Source organism: Caretta caretta, chromosome 2 (genome assembly GCF_965140235.1).
Source record: "Caretta caretta isolate rCarCar2 chromosome 2, rCarCar1.hap1, whole genome shotgun sequence".
Taxonomy (NCBI): domain Eukaryota; kingdom Metazoa; phylum Chordata; order Testudines; family Cheloniidae; genus Caretta; species Caretta caretta.
The window spans coordinates 183926336-183946295 of record NC_134207.1 but is presented as its reverse complement, the minus strand read 5'-3'; the positions used below and the strand labels follow the sequence as shown (position 1 = coordinate 183946295).

General features: G+C 41.7%; 2 protein-coding genes across 18 annotated transcripts in view; one reads left to right on the top strand and one right to left on the bottom strand.

Annotated features, from left to right (window-relative positions):
- The window catches only part of LRRFIP2 (LRR binding FLII interacting protein 2), a 143128-nt gene extending 135503 nt beyond the window's left edge, over positions 1 to 7625 (bottom strand). For 7 of the 13 annotated variants that reach the window (XM_075125654.1, XM_048838993.2, XM_048838995.2 and 4 more), the window contains exon 1: positions 7218 to 7618. The gene's annotated coding sequence lies outside the window, so the exon portion shown is untranslated. Of the gene's footprint in view, positions 1 to 7217 lie in introns of all 13 variants that reach the window. The other 6 variants (XM_075125648.1, XM_075125650.1, XM_075125649.1 and 3 more) reach the window with 3 other exon arrangements.
- A 105-nt stretch (positions 7626 to 7730) lies between these two features.
- Positions 7731 to 19365, top strand: LOC125631786 (uncharacterized). Of its 5 annotated transcripts, none has more exons than XR_012667158.1 (3): positions 7731 to 7964; positions 17334 to 17718; positions 18885 to 19365. XR_012667158.1 is itself a non-coding variant. In XM_048839003.2 (3 exons), the coding sequence occupies exons 2-3, from the start codon at positions 17160 to 17162 to the stop codon at positions 19022 to 19024; spliced, it is 699 nt and encodes a 232-aa protein (XP_048694960.2). In that variant the 5' UTR covers positions 7731 to 8343; positions 16756 to 17159; the 3' UTR covers positions 19025 to 19365. The 5 variants fall into 5 exon arrangements, 2 of the variants coding, with proteins under 2 accessions (XP_048694960.2, XP_074981757.1); XR_012667156.1 differs by having other exon boundaries at positions 7731 to 8343; XM_048839003.2 differs by having other exon boundaries at positions 7731 to 8343; positions 16756 to 17718.
- The last annotated feature ends 595 nt before the right edge of the window (positions 19366 to 19960 follow it).

The window sequence follows — 19960 nt, the reverse complement described above, 5'->3', positions numbered from 1 at the left end:
ACAACCAAAAAGAATGCACTTTTATGTAAAAATCCATGATTAAATTGAGTCTTCCTGACTACTGATTTAAATCAATTTGATTTAAATCAAATCCACCCTGGTTGTATTACACATAAAAGTAAAAGCACATTACCTCATAAGAAGATGCCTATACTATGATGGGAGGAAGGTGAGTAAGACTCCTGTGATATCTTTAAAGAAGCAGAATTACAAGGCAAGCAATTTTTCTCTCTCTACAGATACCATTTGCACCAGCTTTCCACTCTTGCAGAACAACTAGTGTGTGGGATGTTCTAAACTAGTGTGACAACAAACAGAGCAACAAGTAAATTAAGCAAGACAGGGTGGATACATTTAAATCAAGCAAATTAAATCACCAAGTGGAAAGCCTTGATTTAAATCAATTTTTATCAACTTTTCCATTTGTACTTCAGTTATTTTCTAAAGAAAGGTGCATTCTTATTGGTTGATACAATCATTAAAACATGAATAGAGCCTTTACACTAGAGTTGGTAAATCTTTTTGCTACCTAGGAGGGACACTATGATGATATGTTTATTTAAGCAATTGTATAGCTTAATATTTTCAGATTCTTATTAGTTGTACACTTTTAGTATGTTAGAAAATGATGAATGATACATTGTCCCATTACTAGAAAACTGACTTTTTGCTCATTTGTGTCAAGCTGCATTAGGATTTAACTGGAATTAAACAAAATGTTAAATGTTTTGGATACAAATTTCTCTGATCAAAATGTGTTTCCTATTTATAACAATGATACAGTTAACCCATCTGTTTACTAAAAGTGAATTAAACTGATTATTTCAGGTCAGCCTAGGAACATTGTCAAATATGCTTAAGTGAAAGTGACTGGAGCTTAAGTTCCTACTCTTTGAAAATGAGAGCCTCTTAAATTATTTAGACTGACCTATTGTGCCATATTTATAAGGCTTAACCTCAAAAGTTAAAGAAAGAATTGGGGAAAATTTATATAGAAAAGTAACCTTTAACTCAAAGTTTTTGAAAGAGGCTCACGGTTTCAGCATATTTATTTTTATTTAAACGTTTTGAGAGTATAAAAAAGTTTATCTATAACATTTTGTATTAAATTCAGATGTCATTTTAAACAGTTTTTAAAAAGTAAAAATAAGTAAAACAAAACAAACATTGTTTTTGTTTTTTTGATAAAAGAAAAAAAATTAAAAAAATTTATCAACCCTGTTGAATACAGTTTAAGCACAGTGTGGGAGCCAGGACTGGTGGAGTTCTGTTCCCAACTCTGACACTGACTCTCTGGCCTTATCTACACCATGGAAATCTTGCAAAGATTTCTCACCACTGCTTATACTAATCCAGGTCCACCAGTGACAACAATGTTGGGAAACCTTGTGTAGGCAGCTACCGGCATTTCAAGACTAGATGTTCTCTGGGCTGGGTTAAATCTTTTGGTGCTTAAAATGTGATGTTAATTGGTGGCTGATCTACACTAGGATTCTCAAAGTTGCTACCCTCAGGGGAGGTAACCCAGAGTTAACAATTTGCAGTATTTCCCTAATGGAGATGGGAAATGCTATATAGATACAAAGTTGCTTATTAGAGCGCAACTCTGGTTTATGTACACAGCCATCCTCCTCGAGATAAGACATGCTATTGCCATTGTTGCAGGGAAAAGGGGATAACTTGGAAATTAAAAGGAAAAATCCTATTCTGTTACTATGACAGGTAATAGGGCCAAATTCACCACTGGTGTAAACTGTGTAATTATTGACTTCAGTTAGGTCCAAGCCACATATGCTAACAGTGAGTTTGGCTTGAGAGGGGGAGGAAGAATGTCAAGCATAGAGAATCTTTTTAAATAAACCAACAGTGGCTCTTGTTCTGTGACAAAGAACTACACCATTAAATTAATCAGATTCACATTTAATTCTTGTATTTAAGTGGTGGAGCTTCAATACTGTGCATTTTACTAGTACTGCATTTTACTTGTAGAGTGCTATACATTTTCATGGCGGCCTCTGAAGGCCTGTCAAACAAGTAACTGTTCTGTGGAGTTTACAATCTAAACGGGATTAATACAATTTAAATAATTAAAAGACAGGGTAGGAGCAGAGTGTCATAACTGATCTGTGGTGGACCAGGGTTTCCCATGTCTAAAGTGCCATTCATCCAGCAATCTCAAAAGGAACAGATGTGGTATCTTCACTCAGAGTAGTACCTTACTCTTACTAGTTTCCTTGATTTTAATGGAACATGGTTGGAATTTGGAATTGTGATTTGTCACATGGTTAGAGCCCTGGGGGGAGGGGGAGGGGATCACAATTCCAAATAATACATGGAAATAATGAAAATAGTACAGTATCTGCTGTTAGAGAAATTGTGAGAGGTAGAAGCTGGCGTCCATGCACACTGGTCTTGTGCTCAGTGCTAGCAGTTCATGTTCCAAATGGCAATGGTGGCTACTATGCCTTGCAAAAGACAAAAAGAAGCGATGGATTCAGAATGGGGTACAGAAAGAGGTCCCTGAGGGCTGTTTGCACCACACTGCAACTTTTCCTGCTACTTGAAGCCACATGTCCTTCTGCTAGATAGCTTTCATGCAGCCAGGACTCAAGCCACCTGGATATGCCATACCTAATCATTTCAACCCTGTCAATAATCAAACTGCTACTGAGAGGGCTCCTGCACTGGGATGGAATGAGGTACACTTTGGGGATGATCCAAAGCCAGATTCTCAGCATGATGATATAAGCATGAGTAGCTATAAACACAAAACACATTTATATTTTTATGGGCTAGCATTGGGCTATGAGGATCATTTGACATGCCTGAGCTTTGCCAGGACTTAGCTACCAAAGGTATCTGTAAAAAGCCCACCGGAGCTTCTTTCCACAAAGGATGAAGACAACATCTCCTGTTAATACTTTCTTTTCTTATTACAAAGTGCGGAAGACCGCTCAGCCTCTTGTTCAAGTCAACGGCTAAGAAATTCACTTTCAATGTGTCCCACTGGAAGAAGTTCTAATACATCACTCCCACTGGTCTTGAGACCACTTGTCCTAAATCATGTTCCCTACCACAAGACTCTGTGCTCAGTTCTATGTACCAGCGCTTTCTTGTGCTATACACGTCTCTGAGAAACAAGGCTGGCCTTTGGACAGATGATCATGAACCCATGGATACTTGGTACGTGCTGGATAACACAATAAATGATAAGATGCAACATGCCCAAGGCGGAAGATTTGTTGCCTTAGTAAAACCTGATGTACACCAATTAAAGCTTGCCCAGTGCCTTGTGTCTAAATAAGGGTATGAGAGTTACAATGCCTTAACAATATTGGTCAGTAGGTGTTGAGACTACAAAGGTGTTTAAGACAGGGAGCTTTTGGCTGAATAAGGTTGAATCTACCATTAAACAAAAACAAACAAAAATCAACCTGGAAAACTGGCTTAAAAATATTCATAGCCCACACATGAAACTCCAGCTCCTATTGGTGCTGTCTGCTGAATTCTAAATTGTAGTTACTGACTAGCTAGTACTCTGACACCCTCAGCTGACAGCACCAACTGCACTAGCAAACCTGATGTGCCAGTTATCTTACAGCTCCACAAGGGAATGAATATGCTGGCATAGCTACAGCAGCAGTGACGTATTCTTGGGCTGAGAGGTGTATGGTAATTGATGTCTTAAAAGTACTGGTACCTGGGCGGCCACTATCATGCCAGGCAAGGTGCAGAGGCTCACTTCACACAGTGGAATCCTTTACAGAAGATGATGTGATTACAAAGCACAAATACTCTGAGAGAGGCTTGCTGAGTTACACTTTATGGGCACTGATACTCTTTAAGGTGCTAACATAGCAGCAGATCAGAGTTTATATTTTACTTCAGGCTCTTAGATTTATTCCTGGAGCTCTTAAACTGTTCGTGCCACTCAAGACAAAACATACCATGGCACTATCTAAGGTATCTGTAGTTTGAGGAAAAAGAAAAGGAGTACTTGTGGCACCTTAGAGACTAACCAATTTATTTGAGCATGAGCTTTCGTGAGCTACAGCTCACTTCATCGGATGCATACTGTGGAAACTGCAGAAGACATTATATACACAGAGACCACGAAACAATACCTCCTCCCACCCCACTCTCCTGCTGGTAATTGCTTATCTAAAGTGATCATCAAGTTTGAGGGGAGATGCAGGGGAAGAAAATAGCTAGGCTTTCAAAAATCACTACCCAAAGTAGGTAAACATGCTGGAGATACAGAAGAACAGAATTGCCAAGTCCTAAAAATGCTCTGGAACTCTAAATGCAACTCTAAATGCTAGACTTAGTCCAAGGCAAAAGGTTTCTGTATTAAATTATGGACATGCTCTACAACTTGGGATAGGCACCAGGAAAACTGAAAGAAATGCATAAAACCAAACCAAAAATAAAATTATTCTATAGAATTACATTATTATCGCAAAGTGAGATTTAATATGAGATCAGATTTTTATTTCACAACTAAGTGAACAACATTATAACATCACCACCATCTTTTCAGACCCACATTTTAAAAATAATTATCTTCTCACCAAATTTCATAAGGGACAGATTAATTCACTGAAGATACATATTGCTATTACAGACCAATGTTCTATTTTCTAATTAATTCAAAAAGCAAAAACCAAAACCCCACAAACAAAAACCATGGTAAACAGGTCACATTCTGAAACATAGTATGTACTGGAAACAAACACTAAGAGCCTCAACATTTGGTAACTGAAGTACTTAACAAGCGCATAAAGTAGTTAATGCTGTAAAATGACACTTAAATTAACAAATATTTTTAAAATAGTATAACTTTAATTTGTCAGCATTCTTTTAATACAGAGAACGTTAGATCTTGGGTTTGGCATGTATAGCACACCCTCACACTTCCCTACTATTTCATTAATTATACAATATATGCCTAATACACAAGAGCGAAAACTAAAGTTATTTCAAATATGCCTATTACTCTATTACTTAGGCACCACTACTATGAAATATTTTCATCATATTGAATGCACATGATTATCTATATTTTTAAAGAACTTATAAAGAGACTAACTATCCATTACATACATTTACACAAATCTGTTATCTAGTTTCAAGAGATTTTCTACGTTGCAGTAAATACTGTACAACGGAGGGATGAATTCCTTTCTTTCGGAGTCATTAAATGTAATTTTGTAACCACTAAAAACACAACTCTTCAAATTAATCAACTAGATTACTTCCCCTCAAAATTTCCTGCTCTTGGCAACAGAAACCAGAGCTTGAATTGTGACACACGATTACGAACGCATTGCACCATATCACAAACATTTACTACAAGTATCAACCACTATATCAAACCTCCTTTTTGTTTCTCTCCTCCTCCATAAGCTCAACTTATAATAAATACCTGTTCAGCAATGTGTCCTATCAAATTACAAGTTTCTCAAGAGGCTGTATCTAGTAATGTTCAGACAACAAGTTGTACATTAATTGTGAGTTATGCTTTTGCTGTTTATTTTTAAGACCTTTGTCATACCCAAAACTCAGTGACTTCGCTTCCTATCTGAATCACACTTTCCAAAATTCACGTTAAAACACTATGTCATCTTCTATATATTGGCTAAAGAGAGAATCATGATGAAAATGAATTCTTTCCTTTGAAGCAATTCCACGGATTGCTCTAGAATGGACACCACCACTATTTTGCCTGATGCCCCTTTCACAGAACTTTCCTCAGTCCTCATACTTAACTACTCCCAGATCCAGCTCAAGAACATTGTCAGACCTTGCACTGTCAGTGAGCTTCTCTCAATTCCTGTTAATTCTGCACTCTCTTTCTGAAAGAGAATTATACGATCCCCAAGTGATACCTTGTATTTCTATAGCACCTTAAATCAGTTCTGACATCATGCAACTAGCCAGTGACGCATTAGGGAGACAATACTGTTACCGATGCATCCGATGAAGTGAGCTGTAGCTCACAAAAGCTTACGCTCAAATAAATTTGTTAGTCTCTAAGGTGCCACAAATACTCCTTTTCTTTTTGAGGATACAGACTAACACAGCTGCTACTCTTCAACTGTTAGCTCAAAAGGCATTTTAATTTTTTATGTATTTACAGGCACAGCAGACAGTAAAAAATAAAAATAGCAGCTAGGAAGTGATTTAACTTACCTCCTCACAGGAGAGTTAGAGATTTAAGACAGTCTCCCAAAATGCTGGAAACTAAGCCCTGCTCCCTTAGGAAAATGAAGTCAATCATATTCATCTCTTCAACCCAACCATGTGTTGTTAAAGGTGTACCCAAAATAATTGCTCAATCAGATTAGATTGAAGATATCAAAAGATCTATACTTCTCCTCTCAAACTTTGAGAATCAGTGAAATACTGGAAATGTCAACAATGCTAACTACCATCATTTAAATGAATGGGGTACCCATACATCAGACCTTTCATTCCAGGCTCTCTGCAAATACAGGCAGACACTACTGCGTCAATTACACTGTGGTCACATTTTTAAGGTTTTCCATAACAGCTAAACAGCACTCCTTTTCAAATGAAAGCAGAGACCCCAAAGAACAACAGAGAAGCCTGTCTGAACCCCTGCAATAGCCCTTTCTGCCCACCCTAGGGGGGCAAAGTCAGCACTTTGGAAAACCATGAACCCTGCAGGGTGTGTTGGTAAAGTGCATTGAAATACTCATCTCAGAGGTGCTGCATAGAAGGATTCCGTACTCAGTTTATTAGAGAAAGAAATAAATTTCAACAGTGGTAGTAATTTAATCCCAGCACGTCAACACTGAGGACAGTATCTCTTGGACAGGGCATTGCCTCCTTCTCACCGCACCTGTGAAACCATCAGTGGGCATGGGGCAACTGAATAGCACGTGGGGAATCCCACACAATAAATATACATGAGATATATGCAGTATACATACATACCAACACCCCATATATAAATCCACATACCATATACATCTACAATACATAAATATTCAAATTTATTGCAGGCTGCAGTGGGGGTATTTGAATATTTGCCTTCTTTTTCCTCTCAGGTTTTCAATTACCACCCCGCTTCCGCCGCAGGATCGGGGTCCCTCCCAACCCTTCGCCTCCCCCACAGGAGCGGGGTCCCTCTCTTCCCCCCCTCCCCCATTTCTCCTCGTGACCTGCAGGGTCACGAGCTGCGGGTCCCTTACCGAGGACAATCCACTGCAGGTCTCCAGCGCCGGGAGACGCCTGACACCCACCCCGTGAGCCGAGCACCCCGCTGGTCCCGGCTCCAGGCTATTGCCCACAGGAGCCCAGGGGAAGCGGGAGGTCCGGAACCCACAGCGAGGAGCCGCCCTGGGTGAGCGCGGTGCTGCCGGGCGGGGCACCCCGGGCCCCTGGCAAGGAGCTGCTCTTTCCGAGCAGGAGACAAGAGAGAGAGCGGCGATGCCCAGGCCCCCGCGCCGGTAGCTACAGCCACATCGCCAGGCCACAAGAACAGCGGTTATTTTCAAATCGGTCTCAGGGTTCCATGGGCGGGGGGAGCGCGCGGTGGCGGCTACGGGGCTGCGCCGGCGGCAAAACAGCAGCGCCGCGGCGGTAGCGGCTGAAGAGGCTCTGTACGTCCCACCGCGCGCGCGCACATGCGCGCCGAGCTCCACTCACGACTGTCCACAGGGGCGGGGCGGCGCCACTCCCGGCTACAGGGCGCGGACGCATGCGCACAAGCAGCCGGGCGAGGGGCAGGCTTTCATAGGCGGAGCTGCGCCCTAGGCTCGGCTTCTCGGGAGGGAGCCTGGGCCGAGCCTGCTTGCCCCTGCGGAGCAGGGTGCAGCTTCTGACTCGGACTCTGCTCCTGCTGGCTGCTGAGTGCACTAGGAGCCGGCTGAGGTGCGATTGCTCAGCCGTGGAGGAGACGATTGGCAGCGTGAATCGCTGTGGCCTCTTTGACAAAAGTCAGTCACTTGTCGTTAAATGCAGTGGTGTGGGGCTAAGGGGTTTTCTCTCCCTTTCCACGTGACCGGCCCGCGCTGGAAGAACTGGGTGCTGGGCGGAGACCGGCGTTTTTAGGAGGAGGCACACCCAGCTTGGGGCCACCTTTGTGTGTTTTCCCTCCGCCCCTGTCCCAGGGTACCGAAGGAGAGTGACGCTCTTGGCAGCCGCCTGTCAAAACGTCCTCGTCACCGCCACTCGGCCAGCTGCTCCTTGAAAGGGGCAGCAGGATCCGCCAGCCCGGGAGGGCTCTGTTACACTCCCGCTGACCCGGGAGATGCGGGGACAGGCGGCGCCAGCCCCCCCCCTCCCAGTTAGTCATTAGTATCCGCACTCGACGAGGTGAGTCAAAACTGTGGCAGGCAGAGGGAGGTTCGTAAGTTTTTTCTGCCCTGCGAGGTTGAACAAAGTGATCTGGATTGTCATAATCTTTCCCCCCCAGGGAACAACGTACCCCCAGCCTCAATCAAGGCTTTATCCTCTCACCTCGCCCTGCAAAATTGATTCAGCCTTGGTGTTCTCACTTCCAACTTCCCTTTATTTCACTGCCCAAACCTTGAATTCTTTTTCTTCTAAATAGCACCCCTTCACAAGAGCACTGACAGTTTGGGGGATGTTTGTGACATTTCTTGGGGCACCCAGGGCTGAGAGTCACCTTGTTACTACCTGCCTCCAGCATGAGGGAATCTTGATTGTCTTAGCTGAGTGTTAGCTCCCTACCACAACCAGACTGTCAAGCACTCTCCTATGGACCAGGCCCTCCTTTTGCCTTGCGGGTGGACAAAAGGTACACCCCAGCCCTGAGTCCCTTCAACGTAGCTCCCTGTAGTGTATAGCTCCTGATCACTTGATACCCACAAAAATCCCAAATCCTCTATTCTCTAAGGAACAGTGTATAACAGTTTACACTCCTGCTCCTGTATTAGGCACAGCACTTGAGTTTAACTATAAAACAAAAATAATTTTTTTTAAAAGCATGAGAGATGGGAACAAATTGTTACATATAAATCATCATCATAACAGGTCTTCTAAAACCTAAGCTTAACTAACAAGTTGTCCTCCTGTTTATAGAAGCTTGTCTCACCCAAAGTTCATGCCAGCATTTTCAGCCAAGCCTGGTTGAGATCCCTTTCTTGTAAAGCAAGCCCACTGTCAGTTTACCTTCCTAGGTGAAGGATGCTAGTGCCTCTTTTTGCACCCCCAAATATATCAGAACAGATCTTTGATGTTCACCTCAAGATAGGGTCTCCCTCCCTGCCCCGCCTGCTGTTTATGTCATTCTATTAGTTTCTTTAGCTCTTCATTAGCATTTGACTTAGCATGCTAATAGCCTCTTGTTGTATGTTATACAGTACATATTGGTCCCCCAGCCTTTATCTGGAGGAGTTTGGCTCAAGCCACTCTACTGTTTTGACCTACACACCTAGAGAACATAATTTGCAGTATATAAACATAAGTCCTCACATGTTCTCCATAATACTTCTCACAATGGTTATGTGACACAGGCTTGCAGCAGAGACCATACATGACATTATTTTGGTGAACCCAGGGGATTCCTGTACAGTTAGACACCCTCATTGCCCTCTGCCAGTTGGCATTCAGAGGTTCTTGGGTCACAGTGCTGATGTATGGGTAAAGGTCCCTCATTTGTATTTACATCATATAACAGTTTGCAGAGGCCCCAGACAAGAGTGGAGTGGAGCTCCATTGTGCTAGGTACTATACAAACATATATACAAAGATATGTGCCAAAGAGTTTACTTATCTAATATGACATCTAGGTGGTGGGAGGAAAAGGAACAGAATCAAATATATACCGTTTTTATATATGCATAGGGCCTGATCCAATACCCATTGAAGTTAATGGGAATCTTTCTGTCCATTTTAATGGGCTTTGGAGGAGGTCCATACACACAAGCTGTTTTCGTTCCTGTAAATAGGTAAAGTATCTACTGTCCTCATCTGCACTTCAGCTTATCAATAACTGGCCAATTTCTCATAGGCATCAGACAGATGTGAGGAGAGATCTGGAGAAAGGATAGTGGAATCTAATGGATCAGTTCAGTGGGGGCATGCCATGTGTAAGGGCCAGCGTGGAAAAAAGGCATGGGTGAAAACGTGAGGAATGAGTAAGTAAATTAAGTGGCCGTCCTAATGATAAGGCCTCAGTTACAAATACCTCCAAAGCCCTCAGTAGAAACATAATCCTGTACCACTGGGGGAAAAAACAAACAAAACCAAGAGTAGAATGAGGAAGGGGACAGAGTGAAAGAACTTTGGCAGTGACAAAGTCAATATTTGCCAACCCTTAAATCTGCCCTCAGCTGTTACGATCCTAATTCAGAAAGTGAGACTTTGTTATAGAGGAGACAACTTTCACACATACTTAAAGAGTAACCTCCTTAGAAGTTTTGCTAGTGTTTCATACTTTTTCTTTGATAATTAAAGATATTCAGGTTTAATGAAAAAATGGCCTGATCCTGTCCCACCCTCATTCCTCACTTGATCATGTAGTGCAATCATCATGCTTTACTTGTAATATGTTAATTTTTGTGGTAATAGATGGTGATCTCACTGCAGGGTGAAGCAGAAATGTTGATGCACGGTCAAAAAGGCACTCTCAAACACGAAGTAAAAACAAGAGAGAAAGTGACTGATCTTGCAAATGATAAGTAATCTCTTGTTTGGAGTTGATTCCTATAAAAAAATTCACCTACTGATTTTGTGGAATTTATGATGGTTTAGTGGGAGTCTTCATAAAAAAATATTAGGAGCATTTTGGTTTGGTTTAGCTGGTGACAGCAACCTTCTAACTTCTATAATATCCTTTTTAATATGAGTTCTTCCTAGCTCTGTTTGGGCTGGCTATGTGGAATCTTCTGAAATGTTCTAGCTTTGTGTGGGATGGCTTCTCTGGCGACATACTGCTAGATGTAGGAAAAAAGTTTTCATTTGTGTTTGTACATTTTTTTATGATGAAGTATTGGGATTTGCGTAATGTTGTTCTCTTCATATCATAGGCAGCACATTTTTCTTTAATGATGCAGTCAAGAGACTCCCCACTTGAGAGCAGACATGAATTTTTGTGGTTTAAAAGGGGCATTTGTTTACTTTTCTGAGAAGCAATACACTGTATCGTATGCAAACATTCTGCAGCGGTATGACATGCAACAATACCAATTCATAATACAATCTCACTGATAGGTGGCTCAATAGCCACCTTTCTAACAAACATTTAATTAGAAGCATGCAAATGAAAAGATCATGTTTGACTCTCTGTTTTGAAAGGACTGAAATAACTGTACAGAGAATGGTCAGTCTGTAAAGCCTTTCAAATTGCCACTTAAGTAGCTTCCAATATTACTGAATTATCAATTTTTCCCCATTAAAAACTGCTGGATGCTCATGCTTAATTGTATGCGGTGTTTAATGTTGCCTGTCATTCTTGTGGTAATTTGAAAGGTGTCTCTCTAGAGAAATAGGTACAAGAAGCTGTATGACCCCCTGGGAGAAATGGGGTTCAGCAAAATTCTGAACACTTTCTAAAATATGTTGACTTTTTCACAGAAAGAATTCCAGACACTGGAAGGATTTTTTGAGAGTGTGTGTCATATTCTAAGTTTCTTTTGTCATCTCATTTAGTAAAAAACTCAAGACAGACAGACAATAAACTCACAGGTCAGACAGCATATCAATTTCTCTCTCTCCCCCTCCCCTTTTTTTTTTAATTAGAGATTTTCAAAGTGAACACATGTCCAATTAAGGCCTTGTCTACACTAAACATTTTTTCTTGAAATTTCCTACTGTATATACTATTGTTTCATCTCCACTGGCGAGAATTTGAATGTAGACCAATTGCCAGCCGCTGCTGGTGTTTTGAACTATCACATCATCTAGACCTGTGCTGAACAGCACTAGATAACACAGTGGTGGCTCATCTACACTAGCACTCTCATTTTTGCTACTGCCAGTCGAAACATTTTAAGTTAAAAAAAAACTAATGTACAAACAGCTAAAAAATACATTTGGAACAAAAACATCCATATGCAATTCTACCACTACATATATGTGAGGGGCCTAGCTGTGACCCTAAGAACTGCCTGTGGGAGGAAGCTATACTGAACTGCTTTGTTCTGTTTAAGCATTTAAAGGGTGAAATCTGCATTCTGCTTAAACAGAAGATCACACTGGGAAACATATCCTGTAGGAATCTTGTAATTTGATTAGTGGGAACAGTTTCAGTTATGGCTTGGTGTCTGCTTCCTGCAATAAAGTTCTGATCTGATGTATACCATTTTAAAAAAAAGACTTTCACAGTGAAGCAATTTTGAATAGAGAGTGCATACAAAGAAATATATTTGCCTGGGGTTTGTTTGCTATTAATCAAAATACTTGATTTTGGATGAGGGTTCTCTGTCCCCCTCACTTTGGCAGTTCTCTTCTTGCAGTGACGCTTTAGCTCGGAGTTCTGATGCTATAATTTATTGATGAGAAAGTTATTGTGACATCACACATTCACTATTATTGGCTAAATTCATCCCTCATGTAACTCCATTCCTTTCCCCCTTTTGTGTCCTCCCACTCTTGTCTCTGCCTTCTTCTTCCCCTATGCATGAAACAAACTTACAATCCAGTCTGTCAGGCCTCCTTTTCTCTTCATTTTAACTCTTCTAAACACTTCTTCAGTCAGACCCACCCACAAACAGTAAACCACATCAAATGCCTTCTGAAACAACATTACACGAGTAAAACAAGGGAAGCAGTAAGGAAGGGGGAATAGGAGAATACAGAGATTGCTTTCTCCCCTGGGTCTCCCAGCACATTTTATCTATATCACCTTTTACATTGGAAATTCCTCAGGGCTGAGATTATCTTAATAAAAATATGATCTGGTATAGCATAGCAGTCACACTTACTATCATGGAGGGGTGTGTTGAAAATCTCTTATTAACATAGTGACTAGGAGGCCTAGTTATAGACCAAGACCATATTGTGCTATGTGCTGTACAAACACAGAGAAAAAGACAGTCCTTCCCCCAAAGAGCTTATATCTAAGACAAGAAACAACAGATGGCTGCAGACAGGAGAGTACATTCTTACTGAAGCCTTCTCGATAGATCATTGGTAGGGCCCTACCAAATTCACAGCCAAGAAAAACACATCACGGACTGTGAAATCTGGTCTTTTGTGTACTTTTATCCTATATTATACAGATTTCACAGGGGAGACCAGCATTTCTCCAGTTGGGGATTCGGACCAAAATGGGAGTTGCAGGGTGGTCGCAAGTTATTTTAGGTGTGTGGGTGGGTCCCAGTATTGCTACCCTTACTTCTGTGGTGCCTTCACAGCTGGGCAGCTGGAGAGTGGCGGCTGCTTACTGAGAGCCCAGCTCTGCAGGCAGCAGCGCAGAAGTAAGGGAGGCAATACCACACCATGCCATCCTTATCTCTGTGCTGCTGCTGGCTGCAGCTCTGACTTCAGAGGTGGGATCCCAGCCAGCAGCTGCCACTCTCCAGCTGCCGAGGTCTGAAGGCAGTGCCAATGCCAGCAGCAGCACAGAAGTAAGGTTAGCAATACCGCAACTCTCCCTACAATAACCTTGCGACCCCCTCCACCACTCGTTTTTGAGTCAGGACCCCTACAATTACAACACCGTGACATTTCAGATTTAAATAGCTAAAATCATGAAATTTTCTATTTTTAAAACCCTATGACCATGAAATTGAACAAAATGGACTGTGAATGTGGTAGGGCCCTAATCACTGAAGAGTATGAAGTGACTGTTGGAGGCGATTACATACAAGGTGAAAAGCTGTGATCAAGATATTATAGCTGTAAAATAAAATGATAGACCAAATACTGGAAGAGGCATGCAGCCTGGTATCTGAAAGTCAAAAGCTGTTCTTTCTAGCTTGTGTGTCAACAGTAAGAGATTTTGTAATTGCTACTTAGTTAACAATTTTATTGATGACACATGAGTCAAAATAGAATCCAATTTACTGTTCCATAACAAATCTCTAAGGAATAAGTCTCAAATGAGTCTGCAGGACTAGCAGGAGTGAAAAGCAGTAACAGCTTATTTTTTTCTCAGAATGAAGCAGACTTGTCTAAACACACAGATCTTTTGAGTATGTACATGATTTTTATTTCATACTTACTTTTCAGACCATAATCACACTTATGTAGGAATTTTATTACAACACAGTTTAACCTGGCTTCTCAGTACAAGTGGGTTTTAGAATTTATTGCAAGTCTAGTGGATCTTGTTATTAGAGATAGCCTAGCCCCATAAATGAATGTAAGCCCAGTGTAATATAATGACTATATTTTAGTCTTATAATATTATATAAGCCCAAATAATATAAATTACTTCCACCCAGTGATGGTGTACCCACAGAGCACTCGTAAGTAAACTAATAATCGGCACACATGTAAGATATAGTTACTGTTTCTTTGAATCCCTCCTTTTTGTATCTTACAAATCGACTACTGCTGTACAATTCCCCTCAAGAAATAAGTCAGAAATGCACACACTGTTTGCTTAACAAAATACTCTCAACCAACTTAATTTACTGCCTTTTGATTTCAGTGGAGCCTCCCTCACATACTCCAGCAGTGAATCTGGTTGTCTCATGTATTTCATTTTATAAACAAAATAAATCAAATAGCTTTTAAAGGTGTAAAATTCACCTTAGACAAGAGGATATGTTGGTTTCCCATTAAATATATTGTCCAGATTACTCAACCTGACTGCTGCATGTTGTTTCTTGCCACTCATCTGTGCTTTGTCTCCTTCTCACATTGCATACATCTGACATTAATTTACAGCAGATTCCCTGGAGGTAAGGTAGATACTTCATTTATACATTTGGTGTTAAATTATAGGAGCAAAGCTACAGTAAAATATTTTAAATTTATCAGGGATTGAAATGCATTTCCCTTGTGAGAAATATTAAACCTGAAAACTCCCAGAGTCCAAATTGGTTGCATCTTCCTAACACGCTTGGCCATTCTTCATGCCATAACCATTAGCACAGGTTCAGATGCTTATGGGACTGATTTTCACATTATCAGTAAGGCCAACTTAAACTGTGAAAACTCAGCACACCTGAAAAATCTAATTTAATGCCCCACTCCTACTAAGAGGTATGTAGGAGTTTGAGCATATGAGTAATTCTGTTGATTTCAACTAAACTATGCACATGTTAGAAGTTAAGCATGTGTCAAAGTCCTTGCAGGTCAGGGGTTTTAGAAGGTAACATTTACTAATAGGGTACATAGGCCAAGGTCTAAGACAACAGCAGTATTGTCAACCCATTATTTTAATACATGTCTTGCAACATTTGGTATTTTCTGACAGCCCCAGCTGTTGAAATTATGTGAAGATAAGAATTGTAACTTTTTTTTTTACTTAGGATGTTTCTATCCTTCATGCTTTCAGAGAATTGCTGGAAAACATGACCCGAAAGACTGAAACACCAGAAGTCAAATAAAAAGGCCCCAAAATAGTTATAAATAGATCTCACTATTTTTTATCCAGTCTCTTGATTTTGGGAGCCTGAACCATGATTTTTGAATGCTAGGGATTGTCACTATTTTAATAGTAAACAAATGTCAACTTTTAGAGGTCAAGAGGAAAAAAAAGTGATACACATGATTTTTCCTAACACTTTTCCCTGTTCCATTTATATTTAAAGGGACTTTCAACTTAAGATAAATTTCTCTGTAAAATTTTACCTACTGAAGTTAATATGATATGTTAACCTATAATGGTAAACAAAAAGAAAAAACATTTATTTTTTTCAGTTTGCTTACAGTGTTGTGAAATATGCATAGTCATTTTCACTGTTTATTGAGGGGCTTACCCCAACTACAGGGAAGAGAAGAATTTTTAGAAAACTAGGAAAGTATAAAAATACAAGAAGTTTTGGTAGAGGGACTCGAAACCGTGTCTAGTACGTGAAAATACTTTAAGCAATTTTTATTGACTAGCTTTCAAGTTGACAGTTTCCCTTTAACTCAACTGAGTATTGAATTATAGTGCCGCAGTAACAGCTTACTTGGACTTTTGTATCCAATGAATTTGTGTATATATTTCAAGTTGTATCTGTTTGTGAAATTCTCCACCCCTAAACTGGAAAGTATAAAAAATGTGAGGGCAAGTTTTTACATTCCTCTGCTTAAAGTGTAGCTGTACTCTAAAGAATGACTTATTTAAATTGCATGTGGGGTTGCATGTCTATCTTCTCAATTATTCATGTATCAAATGTTTTGTCTTTAAGATGTTTTTTCTACATGCCAGCCATGTAAACAGAGTCTGGGTTTTGAGCGGTAAAGTGCATTTTTTTCTATCTCATGCATCAGCATTAATAAGAGGCCAAATTATGTCCTAAATTACATGCATGCATTACCATTGTTTTAAAATCTATGGTCTCACTGACACCTATGCCATTCCATTGAAGTTGTATATGTGTAACTGGTTGAAACTTTTAGAAAAAAAGTCTGATGGTGCAAGAAAAAGGAGCTTAGGGTTTTTTGTAGTTGTGTGACAATATTTTTGCGGATTTTTATTCTTAAAGCCAACAAAAGTCAGCAGATCTGACTCAGCATATACAGTGAGGTTTTACTATGTTTAGTATGATTCTGCTCTGAAAGGTGGCTATGCAAAAATGACACTCTTATTCAAACTTGCTTTCTTTTTCAAAGGTCTTCTAACTTTAGTGATACATTTTTAATGCTTTTTACTCTGGTTAGCACTGCAGAACCAGCACAATTAAGCCTTGGTCTACACTAGGAGTTGAAGTCAAATTTAGCAGCGTTAAATCGATTTAACCCTGCACCCATCCACAGGACGAAGCCCTTTTTTCCGACTTAAAGGGCTCTTAAAATTGATTTCCTTACTCCACCCCCAACTAAGGGTTAGCGTTGAAATCAGCCTTGCCGGGTCGAATTTGGGGTACTGAGGACACAATTAGACAGTATTGGCCTCCGGAAGCTATCCCAGAGTGCTCCATTGTGACCGCTCTGGACAGCACTCTCAACTCAGATACACTGGCCACATAGACAGGAAAAGGCCCGCGAACTTTTGAATTTCAATTTCCTGTTTGGCCAGCATGGCAAGCTGCAGGTGAGTGCAGAGCTCATCAGCAGAGGTGACCATGCAGAGCTCATCAGCAGAGGTGACCATGATGGAGTCCCAGGATTGCAAAAGAGCTCCAGCATGGACCGAACGGGAGGTACGGGATTTGATCGCTGTATGGGGAGAGGAATCCGTCCGATCAGAACTCCGTTCCAGTTTTCGAAATGCCAAAATATTTCTCAAAATCTCCCAGGGCATGAAGGACAGAGGCCATAACAGGGACCCGAAGCAGTGCCGTGTGAAACTTAAGGAGCTGCAGCAAGCCTACCAGAAAACCAGAGAGGCAAACGGCCGCTTCGGGTCAGAGCCCCAAACATGCCACTTCTATGATGAGCTGCATGCCATTTTAGGGGGTTCAGCCACCACTACCCCAGCCGTGTTGTTTGACTCCTTCAATGGAGATGGAAGCAACATAGAAGCAGGTTTTGAGGACGAGGAAGATAGCTCACAGCAAGCAAGCGGAGAAACCAGTTTTCCCAACAGCCAGGAACTGTTTCTCACCCTGGACCTGGAGCCAGTACCCCCCGAACCCACCCAAGGCTGCCTCCCAGACCCGCCAGGCGGAGAAGGGACCTCTGGTGAGTGTACCTTTTAAAATACTATAAATGGTTTAAAAGCAAGCATGTTTAATAATTAATTTGCCCTGGCATTTGCGCCTCCCCTGGATGTGCTCCCAAAGCCTTTGCAAAAGGTTTCTGGGGAGGGCAGCCTTTTCTGTCCACCATGATAGGACACTTTACCACTCCAGGCCAGTAGCACGTACTTGGGAATCATTGTAGAACAAATTCCCCTATTTCCCCTTGTTTTTTTCTACCCCCCCCCCCCCCCCGACGTTCTGGTTAAACTTGGATTTATGCTGGAAATGGCCCACCTTGATTATCATGCACATTGTAAGGAGAGTGGTCACTTTGGATGAGCTATTGCCAGCAGGAGAGCGAGTTTGTGTGTGTATGGGGGTGGGGGGGTGAGAAAACCTGGATTTGTGCTGGAAATGGCCCACCTTGATTATCATACACATTTTAAAGGGAGTGGTCACTTTGGATGGGCTATTACCAGCAGGAGAGTGAGTTTGGAGGGGGGGAGGGCGGAGGGTGAGAAAACCTGGATTTGTGCTGGAAATGGCCCAACTTGATGATCACTTTAGATAAGCTATTACCAGCAGGAGAGTGGGGTGGGAGGAGGTATTGTTTCATGGTCTCTGTGTATATAATGTCTTCTGCCGTTTCCACAGTATGCATCCGATGAAGTGAGCTGTAGCTCACGAAAGCTCATGCTCAAATAAATTGGTTAGTCTCTAAGGTGCCACAAGTACTCCTTTTCTTTTTGCGAATACAGACTAACACGGCTGTTACTCTGAAACCTGTCATTGTAGAACAAAGCATTGCAGTGTATATTTGCTGGCGTTCAAACAACATCCGTTCTTTATCTCTCTGTGTCATCCTCAGGAAAGTGATATCATTCATGGTTACGTGGTTGAAATAGGGTGCTTTTCTTAAGGGGACATTCAGAGGTGCCCATTCCTGCTGGGCTGTTTGCCTGTGGCTGAACAGAAATGTTCCCCGCTGTTAGCCACGGGGAGGGGGAAGGTATGAGGAGCTAGCCACGCAGTCGGGGGGGGAGGCAAAATGCAACCTTAGCACGAAAGCACATGTGCTATGTATGTAATGTTAACAGCAAGGTGTACCCATTGTTTTATAAAATGTGTCTTTTTAAATACCACTGTCCCTTTTTTTTCCTCCACCAGCTGCATGTGTTTCAAGGATCACAGGATCTTCTCCTTCCCAGAGGCTAGCGAAGATTAGAAGGCGAAAAAAATGCACTCGTGAAGAAATGTTCTCTGAGCTCAAAGGATTCAATGCTGAGGCTGCTGGAGGATCAAACTAATATGCTCCAGCATATGGCTGAGCTGCAGAAAAGGCAGCTAGAGCACAGACCGCCGCTACAACCCCTGTGTAACTAACCGCCCTCCTCTCCAAGTTCCTTAGCCTCCTCACCCAGACGCCCAAGAATGTGGTGTGGGGGCCTCCGGCCACCCAGCTACTCCACCTCAGAGGATTGCCCAAGCAACAGAAGGCTGGCATTCAATAAGTTTTAAAGTTTTAAACTTTTAAAGTGTTGTGTGGCCTTGTCCTTCCCTCCTCCACCTCCCCTCCTGGGCTACGTTGGTAGTTATCCCCCTATTTGTGTGATGAATTAATAAAGAATGCATGAATGTGAAGCAACAATGACTTTATTGCCTCTGCAAGCGGTGATCGAAGGGAGGAGGGGAGGGTGGTTAGTTTACAGGGAAGTAGAGTGAACCAAGGGGTGGGCGGTATCATCAAGGAGAAACAAACAGAACTTTCACACCATAGCCTGGCCAGTCATGAAACTGGTTTTCAAAGCTTCTCTGATGTGCATTGCGCCCTCCTGTGCTCTTTTAACCGCTCTGGTATCTGGCTGTGCGTAACCAGCTGCCAGGCGATTTGCCTCAACCTCCCACCCTGCCATAAACGTCTCCCCCTTACTCTCACAGAGATTGTGGAGCACACAACAAGCAGCAATAACAATGGGAATATTGGTTTCGCTGAGGTCTAACCGAGTCAGTAAACTGCGCCAGCGTGCTTTTAAATGTCCAAATGCACATTCTACCACTATTCTGCACTTGCTCAGCCTGTAGTTGAACAGCTCCTGACTACTGTCCAGGCTGCCTGTATATGGCTTCATGAGCCATGGCATTAAAGGGTAGGCTGGGTCCCCAAGGATAACTATAGGCATTTCAACATCCCCAACGGTTATTTTCTGGTTTGGGAATAAAGTCCCTTCCTGCAGCTTTTGAAA